General features: G+C 41.1%; 1 protein-coding gene and 2 long non-coding RNA genes across 8 annotated transcripts in view; all 3 read left to right on the top strand.

Moving 5' to 3' along the window:
* The first annotated feature begins 5,195 nt into the window (after positions 1 to 5,195).
* The window catches only part of LOC115205806 (highly divergent homeobox), a 29,060-nt gene continuing 13,083 nt past the window's right edge, over positions 5,196 to 21,172 (top strand). Inside the window, exons 1-3 of one of the 6 annotated variants that reach the window (XM_029772128.1) lie at positions 5,196 to 5,321; positions 6,884 to 7,139; positions 11,874 to 12,020. In XM_029772128.1, coding sequence (XP_029627988.1) covers positions 7,071 to 7,139; positions 11,874 to 12,020 — 216 coding nt within the window. In that variant the 5' untranslated portion in view covers positions 5,196 to 5,321; positions 6,884 to 7,070. Of the gene's footprint in view, positions 5,322 to 5,408; positions 5,489 to 5,510; positions 5,645 to 6,883; positions 7,140 to 11,873; positions 12,044 to 21,172 lie in introns of those variants that run through there. The other 5 variants (XM_029772127.1, XM_029772124.1, XM_029772126.1 and 2 more) reach the window with 5 other exon arrangements.
* LOC115205807 (uncharacterized) lies at positions 20,151 to 20,471 on the top strand. The gene is made up of 2 exons (XR_003880682.1): positions 20,151 to 20,199; positions 20,242 to 20,471. It is a non-coding gene; the product is annotated as an uncharacterized LOC115205807 (long non-coding RNA).
* LOC115205808 (uncharacterized) lies at positions 20,690 to 21,074 on the top strand. The gene is made up of 2 exons (XR_003880683.1): positions 20,690 to 20,738; positions 20,781 to 21,074. It is a non-coding gene; the product is annotated as an uncharacterized LOC115205808 (long non-coding RNA).

Here is a 21,172-nt window from a genome sequence, read left to right as displayed (position 1 = left end):
TCATTGGCACCAGAGAACTGGTAGGAAAGACGGCCAAAGGAAGAATTGGCTTTGGGGGTGACCAGTGAGATATACCTGCTGGGGTGTGTGCTACGGGTGGGTGCTGCTATGGTGACCAGTGAGCTGAGATAAGGCGGGGCTTTACGTAGCAGAGACTTGTAGATGACCTGGAGCCAGTGGGTTTGGCGACGAGTATGAAGCGAGGGCCAGCCAACGAGAGTGTACAGGTCGCAATGGTGTGTAGTATATGGGGCTTTGGTAACAAAACGGATTGCACTGTGATAGACTGCATCCAATTTGTTGAGTAGAGTGTTGGAGGCTATTTTGTAAATGACATCGCTGAAGTCGAGGATCGGTAGGATGTCAGTTTTATGAGGGTATGTTTGGCAGCATGAGTGAAGGTTGCTTTGTTGCGAAATAGAAAGCTGATTCTAGATTTAATTTTGGATTGGAGATGCTTAATGTGAGTCTGGAAGGAGAGTTTACAGTCTAACCAGACACCTAGGTATTTGTAGTTGTCCACATATTCTAAGTCAGAGCCGTCCTGAGTAGTGATGCTGGACGGGCGGGCGGGTGCGGGCAGTGATCGGTTGAAGAGCATGCATTTCAGAGCAGTTGGAGGCCACGGAAGGAGAGTTGCATGGCATTGAAGCTCATCTGGAAGTTAGTTAACCTCTATGGGACCGGCGGGACGAATTCGGCCCACCTACGTAACAGCCAGTTGAATCCTGTGGCGCGATTTTTAAAACGTTTGAAATGCTATTACTTCAATTTCTCAAACATATGACTATTTTACAGCTATTTAAAGACAAGACTCTCGTTAATCTAACCACACTGTCCGATTTCAAAAAGGCTTTACAACGAAAGCAAAACATTTGATTATGTCAGCAGAGTACCCAGCCAGAAATAATCAGACACCCATTTTTCAAGCTAGCATATAATGTCACAAAAACCCAAACCACAGCTAAATGCAGCACTAACCTTTTATGATCTTCATCAGATGACACACCTAGGAAATGATGTTATACAATACATGCATGTTCGTTCAATAAAGTTCATATTTATATCAAAAAACAGCTTTTTACATTAGCATGTGACGTTCAGAAAAAGCATACCCCCCGCAAACTTCCGGGGAATTTACTAACAATTTACTAAATTACTCACGATAAACGTTCACAAAAAGCATAACAATTATTTTAAGAATTATAGATACATTACTCCTCTATGCACTCGATATGTCCGATTTTAAAATAGCTTTTCGGATGAAGCACATTTTGCAATATTCTAAGTACATAGCCCAGCCATCACGGGCTAGCTATTTAGACACCCACCCAGTTTAGCCTTCACCAAAATCACATTTCCTATAAGAAAAATGGTCTTACCTTTCCTGTTCTTCGTCAGAATGCACTCCCAGGACTTCTATTTCAATAACAAATGTAGGTTTGGTCCCAAATAATCCATCGTTATGTTCCATCAGCGACGTTTTGTTTGTGCGTTCTAGACACTATCAGAATGGTAAATCACGGTCGTGCGCATGGAGCAGAACGTGACAAAAAATTTCTAAATATTCCATTACCGTACTTCGAAGCATGTCAACCGCTGTTTAAAATCAATTTTTATGCAATTTATCTCATAGAAAAGCGATAATATTCCGACCGGGAATCTGCAATTAGCTAAACAGCCGAAGGAAAATACTGTACGGGGTCGAATCGGGCACGCGCCTAATTCCATTGTCCTCTGATGGGCCACTTGGAAAAGGGGATTCTGTGTTTCAGCCTGAGGCTGCCTCGTCATCGTTCAGGTTTTTCCCGGGTTCCGAGAGCCTATTGGAGCCCTAGGAATTGTCACGTTACAGCTAAGATCCTGACTCTTCAATAAACAGAAGCAAGAACAACAACACCTTGTCAGACAGGGTACTTCCTGCATGAAACCTTCTCAGGTTTTTGCCTGCCATAGGAGTTCTGTTATACTCACAGACACCATTCAAACAGTTTTAGAAACTTTAGGGTGTTTTCTATCCAAACCTGAACAATAATATGCATATTCTAGCTTCTGAGTTGGTGTAGGAGGCAGTTAAAAATGGGCACATATTTTTTCCAAAATTCTCAATACTGCCCCCTAGCCCGTAGAGGTTAACACAGTGTCCAAAGAAGGGCCAGAGGTATACAGAATGGTGTCGTCTGCGTAGAGGTGGATCAGAGAATCACCAGCAGCAAGAGCGACATCATTGATGTATACAGAAAAAAAGAGTCGGCCCGAGAATTGAACCCTGTGGCACCCCCATAGAGACGGCCAGACTCTATCAGAGAAGTAGTTGGTGAACCAGGCGAGCCAATCATTTGAGAAACCGAGGCTGTTGAGTCTTCCGATAAGAATGTGGTGATTGGCAGAGTCGAAAGCCTTGGCCAGGTCGATGAATACGGCTGCACAGTAATGTCTCTTATCGATGGTGGTTATGATATCGTTTAGGACCTTGAGTGTGGCTGAGGTGTACCCATGACCAGCTCTGAAACCAGATTGCATAGCGGAGAAGGTATGGTGGGATTCGAAATGGTCCGTAATCTGTTTGTTAACTTGGCTTTTGAAGACCTTAGAAAGGAAGATATCGGTCTGTAGCAGTTTGGGTCTAGAGTGTCTCCCCCTTTGAAGAGGGGGATGACCGCGACATCTTTCCAATCTTTGGGAATCTCAGACGATACAAAAGAGAGTTTGAACAGGCTAGTAATAGGGGTTGCAACAATTTCGGCAGATCGTTTTAGAAAGAGAGGGTCCAGATTGTCTAGCCCAGCTGATTGGTAGGGATCGAGATTTTGCAGGTCTTTCAGAACATCAGCTATCTGGATTTGGGTGAAGGAGAAATGGGGGAGGCTTGGGCGAGTTGCTGTGGGGGGTGCAGGGCTAATACATTTGTAACCCCACTTTTGAGAAAATGTCTCTTGAATGTTTTCGTACACCTAATGGAGAGCTCTTCTTTGTCCACACCCATTCAGCATTGTTCACACCCTCTTAAGACTTAGCCCCACCCATGTGAGGCCATGTGCTAAACAACCAAAGATTTCAAGACTAAAGGCTGGTTTATACTACTTCTATCGACATAGACAGTTGTCAGAGTGACATCATGAACATTCTATTGTCGTTCGACATCAAACTTGTTGCTCTGAAAAAATATAAACACAAAAACGACAGGCTGTATGACATCATCAGCCTGGTCATTCAAAATAGCATAACTGGTGTATTTTAACACCAAGTAACCCATCTGTTAAAAATGAATTTAGGATTTGTCAATCTAGCAAACCAGGCACCTAAAAGCAACTTTCTAAACAATGTTTTGGTTTGTTTCTAGCTTGTTAGCTAGCTAACGTTAAGTTAGCTGGCTAGCCAGTTCAAATAATGACCATATCATAGCTGACAGCATCTTAACTTTAGCTAAATTTAATTAATTATTACAGGAAAATAAACTCACAAAAAGACAATTATTTCCAAGTTAATGGCGAGCTAATTACAGAAAATAGCTTACGGTTGTGAGTGTGACGAAATAAAAGCAGGGCATTCTACAGGAAAAAATGTAGAACATGGGCACTGTCCCGTTGGCCTAATGTTATATCCTAATTTGACTTTGGTGCAGGTCATGTTGTTCTTCGCATTACCGTCTATGGTAAGCACACACTATATCAAATAAAATCAATGTTTATTTGTCACATGCACAGGATACAGAAGGTGTAAATGGTACAGGGAAATGGTTACTTGCATAGTAGAGTCTTTTGTTTATACATGTAGCTAGCTATCTAGCTAAACAATGAACCATCATCCCAATTCATAATGTTACTACCATGCATGTATCTGCAGGTAACTGAATTTAACCAACCAGGTTCAATGGTAGCTATCTAGCTAACATTAGGCAATAACTAGCAATGCAAATCACTTTCTGAGATTTGAATACTATTACTACACAGATCATACATGTAACATTAGCTAGCAAGCCTGTCAGCTAACGTTAGCTAGCTAGCTAACAGTATGCTTTAACTTGCAATGACAATGACTGTGACAAAATTAGAAACATATAATATCTGAAAATGTCGCTAGCTAGACTCTCTTACCCTTATACATGGATGAATGCTTCTCTGTCACGGATGCCATGGTTACCCATAGTTTGAAGATGTAATCCGGAGAGAGGTGTTCTCTTTTCGACTTCCTGCGCATAACATTTGCAATCAAATGGCAGAATTTCTCCATCTCCTTAGCTATCATACTGTGCTTTCACCGGGCATTCCACAAATTTTATAACTCAGTCAACTTCCATGTTGTAGTTCTTCGTGATATCTTTAAAAAAAGCAGCGTTAGAAAGGATTACCGACACATACTGAGCAAATCATGTAATAGACAAAAGCATGATACATTGTAGACCGATCCGAACTCATCTCTCTGCATGTCTAGCCTATCAGACTAATCTGAACTCATCTCTTGACATGTCTAGCCCATCCATTAACTCAGCCAATCATGGCTAGCGGGAAGGTTCCTGTCTTTTTTCCCCCGTGGCAAACCAACTAGGCATGTAATTTAACAATTGTATTCGGATTTACAGATGGCATGTAACTTTGTTATTAAGGCACACAAGCTCTGACGAAGGCTGTGAGGCCGATGCGTAAGCTTATTAAAGATCAGTGATACGATCAAGAGCAGTGGGTTATGGTTTTTCAAGTTCAAATGTTCCAGAAGGCATTTCTGTCAAACAACGCATTTGAAGAAAAAAAATAATGTTTACGTTCAAATGCCTCCTGTGAAGTAGTGAAGTGTGACATACGCCTAGTTTCCTGAAACAAGTCTAATTTTAGAGTGGCCTTTTATTGTCCCCAGCACAAGGTGCACCTGTGTAATTATCATGCTCTTTAATCAGCTTCTTGATATGCCACACATGTCAAGTGGATGGATTATTTTGGCAAAGGTGGATTTGCTCACTAACAGGGATGTAAACAAATTTGGTAAAAAATAAGATAAATATGCTTTTTTGTGGGTATGGAACACTTCTGGGATCTTTTATTTCAGTTCATGAAACATGGGATCAACACTTTGCATGTTGCATTTATATTTTTGTTCAGTATAAATGTTTTCTCTCTCCTCCCCACAAAGTCATCGCTGGGCGGGACATCACTGGGTTGAATGTCACAGCCCTGATTTCGAGATCTAATTGGCTCCTGTCTGCGTATACGTCACGATCATGATTAGAATTGATGATCGGACGTTTTGATTTCATTGTCTGGCTAGGGGACTGCTGAAGAAATCTGATGAATTCGTGCGGTCGTTTGATTTGACGACAAAAACAGGTACATGCCAAAATGATTTCACACTTCACTGCCAGATTTCGACGAGTTCCGGCTTCAGTTCGCTGTAGGCAGGGGTCAGAGAGAGTGACCATGTTAGGACGGGATTTAAAGGAAAAGTTTATTCGGCTCTAGTGGCCTGGCTATGGCTGCCACGGCCTGTCTTGCTGGTATGACGTGTTCTCCGCGTTATTGTTGTGTTGTGGCGCTTTCAACGGGTTGTTGATGGTCTGAAAGCTAGCTGTCGGAAAGTTAGATCATTCCGCTTCCTGTGTGGGAATTCTTAATCTGCTCCTCTCTCTTCCCTTGTGGCGGAATGGGTGGATGTGCGTTTTCTACATCAATTCGCTTTGCAATGTTTCCATTTTTTCATTCAGTGGCCATGCGCAGTGAGCTTGCCAAAATGCTGAAACGGGAGGGTGAAGATGGAAAGCCACTAGCCCCGCTGCTGTTGGGTTAGAAGAGGCTGCCTGGCTAGCTAGTCATCATCAAAACAAATAGATTTTCAACAACGCGTCAGACTATTTTCTCTAACTTTGGTACTGCTTAGCTAGCTAGCTAACTAGTAGCTAGATATATTTGGGATGCTGACACTTAGCTAGCATTAGCTTGTGTTGATTGAGGTGGGCTAACGTTAGCTATAGCTAGCTACTGACTTGATAGCGCAAATATTGCTAACTAGCAATCTAGCAAGTTGAGTTATTGCAACCTCCCAAGTTATAATGCGTAACAGTAGTTACATGGCTCCACATAATCGATATGCTGTATTGGTAGTAGAGGCCAGACACATCCGTCACATCTCATATGCTACCAAGGAAGGTTTGAACGGGTTCCACTCAGCCAGCTAGCTCTGATCCAGGTCCCAATCAGCTTGCTAGCAAGCTCCGATCCAGGTCTCACTCAGCCAGCTAGCTCTGATCCAGGTCCCACTCAGCCAGCTAGCTCTGATCCAGGTCCCACTCAGCCAGCTAGCTCCGATCCAGGTCCCACTCAGCTTGCTAGCTAGCTCCGATCCAGGTCCCAATCAGCTTGCTAGCAAGCTCTGATCCAGGTCCCACTCAGCCAGCTAGCTCTGATCCAGGTCCCACTCAGCCAGCTAGCTCCGATCCAGGTCCCACTCAGCCAGCTAGCTCCGATCCAGGTCCCACTCAGCCAGCTAGCTCAGATCCAGGTCCCACTCAGCCAGCTAGCTCCGATCCAGGTCCCACTCAGCCAGCTAGCTCCGATCCAGGTCCCACTCAGCCAGCTGGCAGTATGCACCCTTTCAGTTTGTTTACCAAGTCATAGAAGTAGTAGAAGCAGAAAATGTACCACTTCAAAATGGAGATGGCCTTAATGGTGCTGCCCATGCCCACACAGACACCATAATGGGACAGATAAAAGAGGAGTCCTCTATCATTCTCTGATTGAAACACACCACCATAGAAGAAGATGTTATAAAAATATGACAACTCTAAATATAAACATATAAAGCAGTCTAAGATGGAAAAGCTGAACAGAGATGTTCTGGTTAATAAAGTTTCCATTGATTCCACTCTAACTGATGACACTCTCGTGTCTTGTAGAACCTCAGAGAGACAAAGACGCCGCACCATGTCTCAGCCCCTGCAGCCCAGGAGACTGAGCTAGCATGACCAGTACTGCAGCCAGACCACCATAACCCCCAGACAGACGGACGGACAGAGGGTATCTGCTGTCTGGCCCTGCTGCCTAGACCTCACCCCGGCCTGGCCCTGCTCGTGGTTCTGCTGAATGGCTGATCTGCCCCCCTGCAGTAGCAGCAGTATGGAGGAATGGCAGGAGAAACGAGGCCTGCAGACGGTAAGTAGAGAAACCACTACCAGACCAGCTGGACTCTGCGTTGCCTAATATATCTATTATATACTGTTTGGATACATACAGACTGTGGCTAGAGAAATCAGACCAGCTGGACTATGAGTTAGCCTTTATATTCTAATATACCTATTATATACACACTGAGTGTACAAAACTGCTCCTTCCATGAGACCGACAAGGTGAATCCAGGTGAAAGCTATGATCCCTTTTTGATGTCACTTGTTATTTTCACTTATATCTGTGTAGATGAAGGGGTGGAGACGGGTTAAAGAAGGACTTTTAAGTCTTGAGACAATTGAGACATGGATTGTGTATGTGTGTCATTCAGAGGGGGAATGGACAAGACAAGATATTTAAGTGCCTTTGAACTGGGTATGGTAGTAGGTGCCAGTCACATCGGTTTGAGTCAAGAACTGCAACGCTGCTGGGTTTTTCATGCTAAACAGTTTCCCGGGTGTATCAAGAATGGTCCACCAACCAAAAGACATCCAGCCAACTTGACAACTGTGGGTAGGATTGTAGTCAACATGGGCCAGCATCCCTGTGGAATGCTTTCGACACCTTGTAGAGTCCAAACCCAGATGAATTGAGGCTGTTCTGAGTAGAGGTCGACCGATTATGATTTTTCAACGCCGATACCGATTATTGGAGGACCAAAAAAGCCGCTACTGATTAATCGGCCGATTTTATTTATTATTTTTATTTGTAATAATGACAATTACAACAATACTGAATGAACACTTATTTTAACTTAATATAATACATCAATAAAATCAATTTAACCTCAAATAAATAATGAAACATAGTAGAAAGAGGAGGAAGGGAAGCGCTACTAAGGTACACAATAGTAAATGTTGGTAGACAGAAGGTGCTCTTTGGTAAAAGGGTTGAGTTGGTCTTCAAAAAGAAAGGAGGACCAAGGCACTCTTCATATAATTGATTAAAATGCCTTTATTAGTATGGCATGTTCAATAGAAACAATGTTTTTAAAAAACCGACGCGTTTCGGCTGCATGGCCTTCATCAGGGTGTACAAAGAAATAATACAATGTTCTCTGTTTAACAGCTTTTCCAATTAACCCTAATTAGAAGGGGGAGTGGTTAAAATTGATTGGACACACCTAGTAAGCAATAGTATACACACTTTAAAGTGAAATGCTGTAGTTATGTTATCATAAAAATGTAACTCCAAACTAGAAGTATCAGAACACTTAAAGGTAGTTCTAACCTTAAATATGTCTGGGCGAAGTGTCAAGAATAAGAAAGCAATACATTCCATAGTACATTAGAACACAGCAAAACATGAACAACAAGAGTCTAAACATAGCTGAGGGCAATTGAGCAAAGATATCCACTAGATGACAGCAAATGTACCCATCACAACCCTACAGGAAGGGTGAGAAATCCATATCTTCATTCAAACCCGGGTATTTAGTGGCCTGTAGTTTGTAAATCCAAAAACTTTCCATTTGGTTTAACTGTTTAAGGCGGTCCCCTTTTGTAATAGAGGCCGGGATATGATCAATACCCATAGCTAGTAGGGAGGCAGGGTTGCCATGGTGTAAGGACTTGTAGTGCCTTGCCATGGGGTAGTCTTCATTGCCTACCCGTATGGCGTACTTGTGTTCCGCTAGGCGATCTTGAAGGCGTCTCTTTGTCCGTCCAATATAGAACACCTTGCACTGTGGACATTCCAATCTATAGATGACATGAGTGGTTTTGCAGTTAATGAAATGCTTGACGTAATACTCCATTTTGGAAGCTGTATCAACGAAATACTTTTTCTGTGCAATATTTCTGCAATGGTTGCACTGGTTACATTTAAAAGAGCCCTTGGGTTTGTGGCCAAGCCAAGTTTTTTGAGAGTCACCTGGAAGATAACTGTGGACTAATTTGTCCTTTAGGGTAGGACATCTCTTAAAGCTTATGACTGGTGGCTCAGGAAAGACTTGGCTTAGTAGCGTATCACTTTGGATGATTCCCCAATTATTTTTAATGATTCTTTTAATGTTCTCTGCTTCAGTGCTGTATTTTGTAACAAAATACACTCTCTCTGATGCATCACGAGGCACTCCCCTTCGCAACAAGTTCTCCCTGTCAAGTAATCCAGCCCTTATACCTGCATCTTTCAGGACCTATCCCGGCCTCTATTAGAAAAGGGGACCGCCTTAAACAGTTAAACCAAATGGAAAGTTTTTGGATTTACAAACTACAGGCCACTAAATACCCGGGTTTGAATGAAGATATGGATTTCTCACCCTTCCTGTAGGGTTGTGATGGGTACATTTGCTGTCATCTAGTGGATATCTTTGCTCAATTGCCCTCAGCTATGTTTAGATTCTTGTTGTTCATGTTTTGCTGTGTTCTAGTGTACTATGGAATGTATTGCTTTCTTATTCTTGACACTTCGCCCAGACATATTTAAGGTTAGAACTACCTTTCTAAGTGTTCTGATACTTCTAGTTTGGAGTTACATTTTTATGATAACATAGCTACAGCATTTCACTTTAAAGTGTGTATACTATTGCTTACTAGGTGTGTCCAATCAATTTTAACCACTCCCCCTTCTAATTAGGGTTAATTGGAAAAGCTGTTAAACAGAGAACATTGTATTATTTCTTTGTACACCCTGATGAAGGCCATGCAGCCGAAACGCGTCGGTTTTTTAAAAACATTGTTTCTATTGAACATGCCATACTAATAAAGGCATTTTAATCAATTATATGAAGAGTGCCTTGGTCCTCCTTTCTTTTTGAAAAATAATGAAACATGTTCAATTTGGTTTAAATAATGCAAAAACAAAGTGTTGGAGAAGAAAGTAAAAGTGCAATATGTGCCATGTAAGAAAGCTAACGTTTAAGTTCCTTGCTCAGAACATGGGAACATATGAAAGCTGGTGGTTCCTTTTAACATGAGTCTTCAATGTTCCCAGGTAAGAAGTTTTAGGTTGTAGTTATTATAGGAATTATAGGACTATTTCTCTCTATACGATTTGTATTTCATATACCTTTGACTATTGGATGTTCTTATAGGCACTTTAGTATTGCCAGTGTAACAGTATAGCTTCCGTCCTCTCCTCGCTCCTACCTGGGCTCGAACCAGGAACACATCGACAACAGCCACCCTCGAAGCAGCGTTACCCATGTAGAGGAAGAGGAACAACTACTCCAAGTCTCAGAGCGAGTGACGTTTGAAACGCTATTAGCGCGCACCCGCTAACTAGCTAGCCATTTCACATCGGTTACACCAGCCTAATCTTGGGAGTTGACAGGCTTGAAGTCATAAACAGTGCAATGCATTGCGAAGAGCTGCTGGCACAACGCACGAAAGTGCTGTTTGAATGAATGCTTACGAGCCTGCTGGTGCCTACCATCGCTCAGTCAGACTGCTCTATCAAATCATAGACTTAATTATAATATAATAAACACACAGAAATTCGAGCCTTAGGTCATTAATATGGTCGAATCCGGAAACTATCATCTCGAAAACAAAATGTTTTTTTCTTTCAGTGAAATACGGAACCGTTCCGTATTTTATCTAACGGGTGGCATCCCTAAGTCTAAATATACTTGTTACATTGCACAACCTTCAATGGTATGTCATAATTAGGTAAAATTCTGGCAAATTAGTTCGCAACGAGCCAGGCAATGAACGCAAGAGCAGTGACACAATTTCATGTTAGCAGGCAATATTAACTAAATATGCAGGTTTAAAAATATATACTTGTGTATTGATTTTAAAGAAAGGCATTGATGTTTTTGGTTAGGTACATTGGTGCAACGTCAGTGCTTTTTTTCGCAAATGCGCTTGTTAAATCATCACCCGTTTGTCGAAGTAGGCTGTGATTCGATGAGAAATTAACAGGCACCGCATGGATTATATGCAACGCAGGACACGTTAGATAAACTAGTGATTATTTTAAGATTGATAGTTTTTTATAAGATAAGTTTAATGCTAGCTAGCAACTTACCTTGGCTTCTTGCTGCCCTCGCGTAACAGGTAGTCAGCCTGCCATGCAGGCTCCTCGTGGAGTGCAATGTAAGGCAGGTGGTTAGAGTGTTGGACTAGTAACCAGAAGGTTGCAAAAACAAATCCCCGAATCCCCCCTGAACAAGGCAGTTAACCCCGTTCCTAGGCCATCATTGAAAATAAGAATGTGTTCTTAATCTGACTTTCCTAGTTAAATAAAGGTGTAAAAAAATAAATAATAATTCTGCAAATCGGTGGCCAAAAATACCGATTACCGATTGTTATGAAAACTTGAAATCGGCCATTCCGAATAATCGGTCGACCTCTAGTTCTGAGGGCAAACGGTGTGTGTCTCAGTATTAGGAAGGTGTTCTATGTCTCAAGTCTTAAAAATCCTTCTTTAACCTGTCTCCTCTCCTACACTGATTTAAAGTGGATTTAAGAAGTGACATCAATAAGGGATCATAGCTTTCACCTGGTCAGTCTATGTCAATGTTTTGTCCACAATGTATATAGGTCTACATACAGACTGAGTATAGACTACATGCATGTTTTGTACATGGTTTATATAGGTCTACATACAGACTGGGTATAGACTAGAGGCATGTTTTTCCCACTGTTTATATAGGTCTACATACAGACTGGGTATAGACTAGAAGCACGTTTGTGATTGAAGGGAAGAGCTAGTGAACTCAATGTTGTCTGTTGTTTTTATTGGCTAGTTTATTGACCAATGCCGTGTCTCCGTCAGATGAACCTGCGGTCTGTGTTCACACTGGAGCAGCAGCGAGTCCTGGAGAGCTACTATGACAACGGGATGACCAATCAGAGCAAGAGCTGCTTCCAGCTGATCCTTCAGTGTGCTCAGGAGACCAAGCTGGACTTCAGTGTGGTGCGGGTATGTAGGGACATAGAAAATCGGTAAATGTTTTGCCTGGTTCTGTTGTTGTTTTTTTGTTCTCACAAATTCCGTTTACTCCAGTTTTTTCAGGTTTTTGCTCTCAATCACACTTAGAACATCCAATGTAGTTATTTTTCTAAGTCCACAACCATGCTTAAACCACTTCGAGTCCACTTTTTTTCTGTGTTCTCTGCATCGTGGATTTTATAGGGCCCTAGGTACGATCTATTCTCTATCTATACATTCAGCATGATGCAGGTACGATCTATTCTCTATATCTATTCACTCCTATTATTATTTATCCATCAGCTGTTATCTTCTAATGCAGGGTATTTATCCGTCAGCTGTTATCCTCTAATGCAGGGTATTTATCCATCAGCTGTTATCCTCTAGTGCAGGTTTCCCACACCTTTTTCAGCCCAAAACCCAATTTTGATATCTGAAAAATCTTGCTATGGCAGTCAATTGGCTGCAGAGACAGACAGAAACATAGTTAACACTACTACAACATCACCCAGGTCTGCAGAGACAAACATAGTTAACACTACTACTACAACTAACATCAAATCAAACTTTATTTGTCACATTCGCTGAATACATCAGGTGTAGACCTTACCGTGAAATGCTGAATACATCAGGTGTAGACCTTACCGTGAAATGCTTACTTAGCCTTTAACCTGTTGGGGCTAGGGGGCAGTATTTGCACGGCCGGATAAAAAACGTACCCGATTTAAACTGGTTACTACTCTTGCCCAGAAACGAGAATATGCATATTATTAGTAGATTTGGATAGAAAACACTCTAAAGTTTCTAAAACTGTTTGAATGGTGTCTGTGAGTATAACAGAACTCATATGGCAGGCCAAAACCTGAGAAGATTCTATACAGGAAGTGCCCTGTCTGACAATTTGTTCTCCTTCTGTGGCATCTCTATTGAAAATACAGCATCTCTGCTGTAACGTGACATTTTCTAAGGCTTCCATTGGCTCTCAGAAGGCGCCAGAAAGTGGAATGACGTCTCTCCAGTCTCTGGGCGAAAAACAGCAGGAGATTTTGTGAGTGGTCAGGCTGAGAACAGTGACACTGGAGATGCGCGTTCATGTGAATTCTCCATATTTTCTTTCTCTCTTTGGATGAATACAACGTCGCCCGGTTGGAATATTAGCGCTATTTTACGAGAAAAATCGCATAAAAATTGATTTTAAACAGCGTTTGACATGCTTCAAAGTACGGTAATGGAATATTTTGAAATTTTTTGTCACGAAATGCGCTCGCGCGTCACCCTTCGGATACTGACCTGAACGCATGAACAAAACGGAGGTATTTAGATATAACTATGTATTATTTCGAACCAAAACAACATTTGTTGTTGAAGTAAAAGTCCTGGGAGTGCATTCTGACAAAGAACAGCAAAGGTAATCCAATTTTTCTTATAGTAAATCTGAGTTTGGTGAGGGCCAAACTTGGTGGGTGTCAAATTAGCTAGCCGTGATGGCCGGGCTATCTACTCAGAATATTGCAAAATGTGCTTTTGCTGAAAAGCTATTTTAAAATCTGACACCGCGTTTGCATAAAGGAGTTCTGTATCTATAATTCTTAAAATAATTGTTATGTATTTTGTGAACGTTAATCGTGAGTAAATTAAGTAAATTCACTGGAAGTTTTCGGTGGGTATGCTAGTTCTGAACATCACATGCTAATGTAAAAAGCTGTTTTTTGATATAAATATGAACTTGATTGAACAAAACATGCATGTATTGTATAACATAATGTCCCAGGAGTGTCATCTGATGAAGATCATCAAAGGTTAGTGCTGCATTTAGCTGTGGTTTTGGCTTTTGTGACATATATGCTTGCTTTGAAAATGGTGTGTGATTATTTTTGGCAGGGTACTCTCCTGACATAATCTAATGTTTTGCTTTCGCTGTAAAGCCTTTTTGAAATCAGACAATGTGGTTAGATTATCGAGAGTCTGGTCTTTAAAATAGTCATATGTTTGAGAAATTGAAGTTATAGCATTTTTGAGGTATTTGTATTTCGCAAGCATCCCACCTTGCCCAGGGAGGTTAACCATCAATGCAGTTCAAGAAATAGTTAAGAAAATATTTACCAAATAATAAAAAGTAACAATAAAATAACAATAATGAGGCTATATACAGGGTGTACCGAGTCAATGTGCGGGGGTACAGGTTATTCAAGGTAATTTGTACATGTAGGTAGGGGTAAAGTGACTATGCATAGATAATAAACAGCGAGTTGCAGCAGTGTAAAAACAAATGGGGGTGGGGGGGTCTGTAGACAGACCCATTCATCACATAGTTATCACTACTGAATATTGACTGATTTTCATCAAGCTGGCTGCTCAAGAGGAAGCTTCTCCTTGTAACCAGTGCCTGTAATCTGGTTCAGGTTATTAATCAACCTACCAGGGTGTTTACAAACACTACAGGAACGAGATCATCGACATGTATCGATCACTACATACTGTAGTACCCATTAGATGCTGTGATCACAATATAGTGGCTATATCCAGGAAAGCTAAAGTTCCAACAGCTGGGCCTAAAATAGTGTATAAAACAAAATATTTTGCTGTCACTCTTATGTGGATGATGTTTCAAATATGTGTTTCTCTGATGTGATTAATGAGGAGCATCCGGACCCTGCACTTGATGAATTTATGAAATTGCTTTGTTCGATTATTGATAAACATTCACCTGTTAACCTCTCTAGGGCAGGTGGCACCAAATCGTCCCACCTACGTAACAGCCAGTTGAATCCTGTGGCGCGATTTTCAAATACCTTAGAAATGCTATTACTTCAATTTCTCAAACATATGACTATTTTACAGCTATTTAAAGACAAGACTCTTGTTAATCTAACCACACTGTCCGATTTCAAAAAGGCTTTACAACGAAAGCAAAACATTAGATTATGTCAGCAGAGTACCCAGCCAGAAATAATCAGACACCCATTTTTCAAGCTAGCATATATTGTCACAAAAACCCAGAAGACAGCTAAATGCAGCACTAACCTTTGATGATCTTCATCAGATGACACACCTAGGACATTATGTTATACAATACATGCATGTTTTGTTCAATCAAGTTAATATTTATATCAAAAACCAGCTTTTTACATTAGCATGTGACGTTCAGAACTAGCATACCCCCCGCAAACTTCCGATGAATTTACTAACAATTTACTAAATTACTCACGATAAACGTTCACAAAAAGCATAACAATTATTTTAAGAATTATAGATACAGAACTCCTCTGCACTCGATATGTCCGATTTTAAAATAGCTTTTCGGTGAAAGCACATTTTGCAATATTCTAAGTAGATAGCCCGGCATCACAGGGATAGCTATTTAGACACCCACCAAGTTTAGCACTCACCAAAATCAGATTTACTATTAGAAAAGTTTGATTACCTTTCCTGTTCTTCGTCAGAATGCACTCCCAGGACTTCTACTTCAATAACAAATGTAGGTTTGGTCCCAAATAATCCATAGTTATGTTCCATCAGCAGCGTTTTGTTCGTGCGTTCAAGACACTATCCCAATGGTAAATAAGGGTCACGCGCATGGCGCATTTCGTGACAAAAGATTTCTAAATATTTCATTACCGTACTTCGAAGCATGTCAACCGCTGTTTAAAATCAATTTTTATGCCATTTTTCTCGTAAAAAAGCGATAATATTCCGACCGGGAATCTGCAATTAGGTAAACAGCCGAAAGAAAATACAGCACGGGGTCGACTCGGGCACGCGCCTAATTCCTTTGTCCTCTTATCGGCCACTTGGAAAAGGCGATAATGTGTTTCAGCCTGGGGCTGCCTCGTCATCGTTCAGCTTTTTCCCGGGCTCTGAGAGCCTATGGAAGCCGTAGGAAGTGTCACGTTACAGCTAAGATCCCCACTCTTCAATAAACAGAGACAAGAAGAACGACTCCTTGTCAGACAGGCCACTTCCTGCATGAAATCTTCTCAGGTTTTTGCCTGCCATATGAGTTCTGTTATACTCACAGACACCATTCAAACAGTTTTAGAAACTTTAGGGTATTTTCTATCCAAAGCCAATAATTATATGCATATTCTAGTTACTGGGCAGGAGTAGTAACCAGATTAAATCGGGTACGTTTTTTTATCCGGCCGTGTAAATACTGCCCCCTAGCCCTAACAGGTTAACCTCTCTGGCGCATGTGGGACGAACTCGTCCCACCTACGTAACAGCCACTGAAATCCAGTGGCGCGATTTTTGAATCGTTAGAAATACTATTACTTCAATTTCTTAAACATATGACTATTTTACAGCTATTTAAAGACAAGAATCTCGTTAATCTAACCCCACTGTCCGATTTCAAAAAGGCTTTACAACGAAAGCAAAACATTAGATTATGTCAGCAGAGTGCCCAGCCAGAAATAATCAGACACCCATTTTTCAAGCTAGCATATCATGTCACATAAACCCAAACCACAGCTAAATGCAGCACTAACCTTTTATGATCTTCATCAGATGACACACCTAGGACATTGTGTTATACAATACATGCATGTATGTTCAATCAAGTTCATATTTATATATAAAAAAAAGCTTTTTACATTAGCATGTGACGTTCAGAACTAGCATAACCCCCGCAAACTTCCGGGGAATTTACTAACAGTTTGCTAAATTACTCACGATAAACGTTCACAAAAAGCATAACAATTATTTTAAGAATTATAGATGCATTACTCCTCTATGCACTCGATATGTCCGATTTTAAAATAGCTTTTCGGATGAAGCACATTTTGCAATAATCTAAGTACATAGCCCGGCATCACAGGGCTAGCTATTTAGACACCCACCTAGGTCAGCCTCCACCAAAATCACATTTCCTATAAGAAAAATGTTCTTACCTTGCTTGTTCTTCGTCAGAATACACTGCCAGGACTTCTACTTCAATAACAAATCTTGGTTTGGTCCCAAATAATCCATCGTTATATCCAAACAGCGACGTTTTGTTCGTGAGTTCTAGACACTATCAGAATGCTTCATCACGGTCTCGCGCATGGCGCATTGGCGTGACAAAAAATGTCTAAATATTCCATTACCGTACTTCGAAGCATGTCAACCGCTGTTTAAAACCAATTTTTATGCCATTTATCTCGTAGAAAAGCGATAATATTCCGACCGGGAATATGCATTGAGCCTAAACAGCCGAATTAAATTTCTCCTCAGGAGCGAATTGTGCACGCGCCTCATTCAAAGGTCCTCTGAGCCGCCACTTACCAAAGCCGATAATGTGTTTCAGCCTGAGGCTCCCTCGTCAACCTTCAGGTATTTCCCGGGTTCTGAGAGCCTATCGGAGCCCTGGGAATTGTCACGTTACAGCTAAGATCCTTACTTTTCAATAAACAGATGCAAGACGCACGACTCCTTGTCAGACAGGGTACTTCCTGCTTGAAACCTTGTCAGGTTTTTGCCTGCCATAGGAGTTCTGTTATACTCACAGACACCATTCAAACAGTTTTAGAAAATTCTGAGTGTTTTCTATCCAAACCTGAACAATAATATGCATATTCTAGCTTCTGAGTTGGTGTAGGAGGCAGTTAAAAATGGGCACATATTTTTTCCAAAATTCTCAATACTGCCCCCTAGCCCAAACAGGTTAAGAAACTGACTGTTAGAATTGTTATGGCTCCATTGATGAGGAAAGAGATGGGGCAAAAGGAGTGGCTAATAAGTCTGGCTGCACATCTGACTGGCTGACTTACTGCAAATTGAGAAATGATGTGACTGAACTCAACAAAAAGAAGAGACTGTATTATGAAGCCAAGATCAATGATATAAAGAATGATGGGAAAAAACTTTAGAATACTTTAAATGAAATTATGGGCAGAAAGACAAATTCCACTCCATCTTTCATCCAATCAGATGGCTTATTCATCACAAAACCATTTGAATTTGCCAATTATTTGAATGATTACTTCATTGGCAAAGTGGGCAAACTTAGGCAGGAAATGCCAACAACGAACAGTGAGCAATTGTATTCATGCATAAAAAAAACTAATAATGAAAGAAAAGCAGGTCAAGTTTGAATTTTGTAAAGTTAGTGTGTGAGAGGTGGAAAAATTGTTATCGATCAATAATGACAAACCTCCTGGCATTGTCAATTTAGATGGAAAGCTACTAAGGATGGTAGCTGAATCTATAGCCACTCCTATCTGTCATATTTTTCATCTGAGCCTAGAGGAAAGTCTTTGTCCTCAGGCCTGGATGGAAGCCAAAGTAATTCCGCTGCCCAAGAGTGATAAACCGGCCTTTACTGGTTCTAACAGCAGACCTATAAGCTTGCTACCAGCTCTTAGCAAACTGTTGGAATTTTTTTGGGACCAAATACAATGCTATTTCTCTGTAAACAAATGAACAACAGACTTTCAGCATGCTTATAGAGAAGTGCACTCAACATGTACTTCACTGACACAAATGGCTGATGATTGGTTGAAAGGAATTGATAATAATAAGATTGTGGGAGCTGTACTGTTAGATTTCAGTGCAGCCTTTGATATTATTGACCATAACCTGTTGTTGAAAAAACGTATGTCTTATGGCTTTTCAACCTCTGCCATATCGTTGATTCAGAGCTATCTATCTAATAGAGCTTAGAGGGTTTTCATTAATGGATGCTTCTCTAATGTCAAACATGTAAAGTTTGGTGTACCGCAGGGCAGCTCTCTAGGCCCTCTACTCTTTTCTATTTTTACCACTGACCTGCCACTGGCATTAAACAAAGCATGTATGCTGATTATTCAACCATATACGCATCAGCAACCACAGCTAATGAAGTCACTGAAACCCTTAATTTTAGTCTTTTTTTGAATGGGTGGCCAGTAATAAACTGGTCCTGAACACATCTAAAACTAAGAGCATTGTATTTGGTACAAATCGTTCCTTAAGTTCTAGACCTCAGCTGAATCTGGTAATGAATGTTGTGGCTGTTGAACATGAACAAGTTGAGGAGACTAAATTGCTTGGCGTTACCTTAGATTGTAAACTGTCATGGTCAAAACATATAGATTTAATGGTTGTAAAGATGGGGAGAGGTCTGTCCGTAATAAAGAGATGCGTTGCTTTTCTTTTTTGACACCACACTCCAAAAAGCAAGTTCTGTAGGCTCTAGTTTTGTCTAATCTTGATTATTGTCCAGTCGTGTGGTCCAGTGCTGCAAGGAAAGACCTAGTTAAGCTGCAGCTGGCCCAGAACAGAGCGGCACGTTCTGCTCTTCATTGTAATCAGAGGGCTGATATAAATATTATGTATGCCAGTCTCTCTTGGCTAAGAGTTGAGGAGAGACTGACTGCATCACTTTTTCTTTTTATAAGAAACATTAATGTGTTGGAAATCCCAACTTGTTTGCATAGTCAACTTACACACCGCTCTGACATACACACTTATCCCTCCAGACATGTCACCAAGGGTCTTTTCATAGTCCCCAAATCCAGAACAAATTCAAGAAAATGTACAGTATTATATAGAGCCCTTATTGCATGGAACTTCCTTCCATCCCATATTGCTCAAATAAACAGGAAACCTGGTTTCAAAAAACAGATAAAGCAACACCTCGCGGCACAACGCCTCTCCCCTATTTGACCTAGATAGTTTGTGTGTATGCATTGATATGTAGGCTACGTGTATTATTAATATGTAGGCTACGTATGCCTTTTAAAAAAAGAATGTAGTTCTGTCCTTGAGCTGTTCTTGTCTATTTATATTCTGTATTATGTCATGTTTCTTGTTTTGTGTGGACCCCAGGAAGAGTACCTGCTGCTTTTGCAACAGCTAATGGGGATCCTAATAAAATACCAAATAACTTTCCTCAAGCAAAATATATTTTCACATGACCCTCCCTCTACCCAGATGAATCATAAAGTACCCACTGGGCACACACCTCAATTCAACGTCTAATCCACGTTGGTTCAACCTTATTTCGTTGAAATGACATGGAAACGATGTTGATTCAACCAGTGTGTGGCCAGTGGGTAGATAGCAGAGAACATGCCTACCATTTACCCTCACTCAGTCTGGAGAGACAGACACATAGTTAATGACACTACTACTACTACAACAACAACACCCAGGTCTGGAGAGAGACAGACAGACACATAGTTAACGACACTACTACAACAACATCACCCAGGTCTGGAGAGAGACACATAGTTAACACTACTACATCACCCAGGTCTGGAGAGAGACACATAGTTAACACTACTACATCACCCAGGTCTGGAGAGAGACACATAGTTAACACTACTACTACTACTACAACAACAACAAAACCCAGGTCTGGAGAGAGACAGACAGACACATAGTTAACACTACTACAACATCACCCAGGTCTGGAGAGACGCATAGTTAACATTACTACATCACCCAGGTCTGGAGAGAGACAGACAGACAGACAGACAGACAGACAGACAGACAGACAGACAGACACATAGTTAACGACACTACTACAACAACAACATCACCCAGGTCTGGAGACAGACACATAGTTAATGAGAGACAGACAGACAGACAGACACATTGTTAACGACACTACTACTACTACAGCATCACCCAGGTCTGGAGAGAGACACATAGTTAATGACACTACTACTACTACTACAACAACACCCAGGTCTGGAGAGAGACAGACAGACACATAGTTAACGACACTACTACAACAACATCACCCAGGTCTGGAGAGAGACACATAGTTAACACTACTACATCACCCAGGTCTGGAGAGAGACACATAGTTAACACTACTACATCACCCAGGTCTGGAGAGAGACACATAGTTAACACTACTACTACTACAACAACAAAACCCAGGTCTGGAGAGAGACAGACAGACACATAGTTAACACTACTACAACATCACCCAGGTCTGGAGAGAGACACATAGTGAACACTACTACATCACCCAGGTCTGGAGAGACGCATAGTTAACACTACTACATCACCCAGGTCTGGAGAGAGAGAGACAGACAGACAGACAGACAGACAGACAGACAGACAGACAGACAGACACATAGTTAACGACACTACTACAACAACAACATCACCCAGGTCTGGAGACAGACACATAGTTAATGAGAGACAGACAGACAGACAGACACATTGTTAAC

This window comes from Salmo trutta, chromosome 13 (genome assembly GCF_901001165.1).
Source record: "Salmo trutta chromosome 13, fSalTru1.1, whole genome shotgun sequence".
Lineage (NCBI taxonomy): Eukaryota > Metazoa > Chordata > Actinopteri > Salmoniformes > Salmonidae > Salmo > Salmo trutta.
Note: the sequence above shows the minus strand (reverse complement) of the source record. Positions and strands in the feature narration are given on the sequence as shown.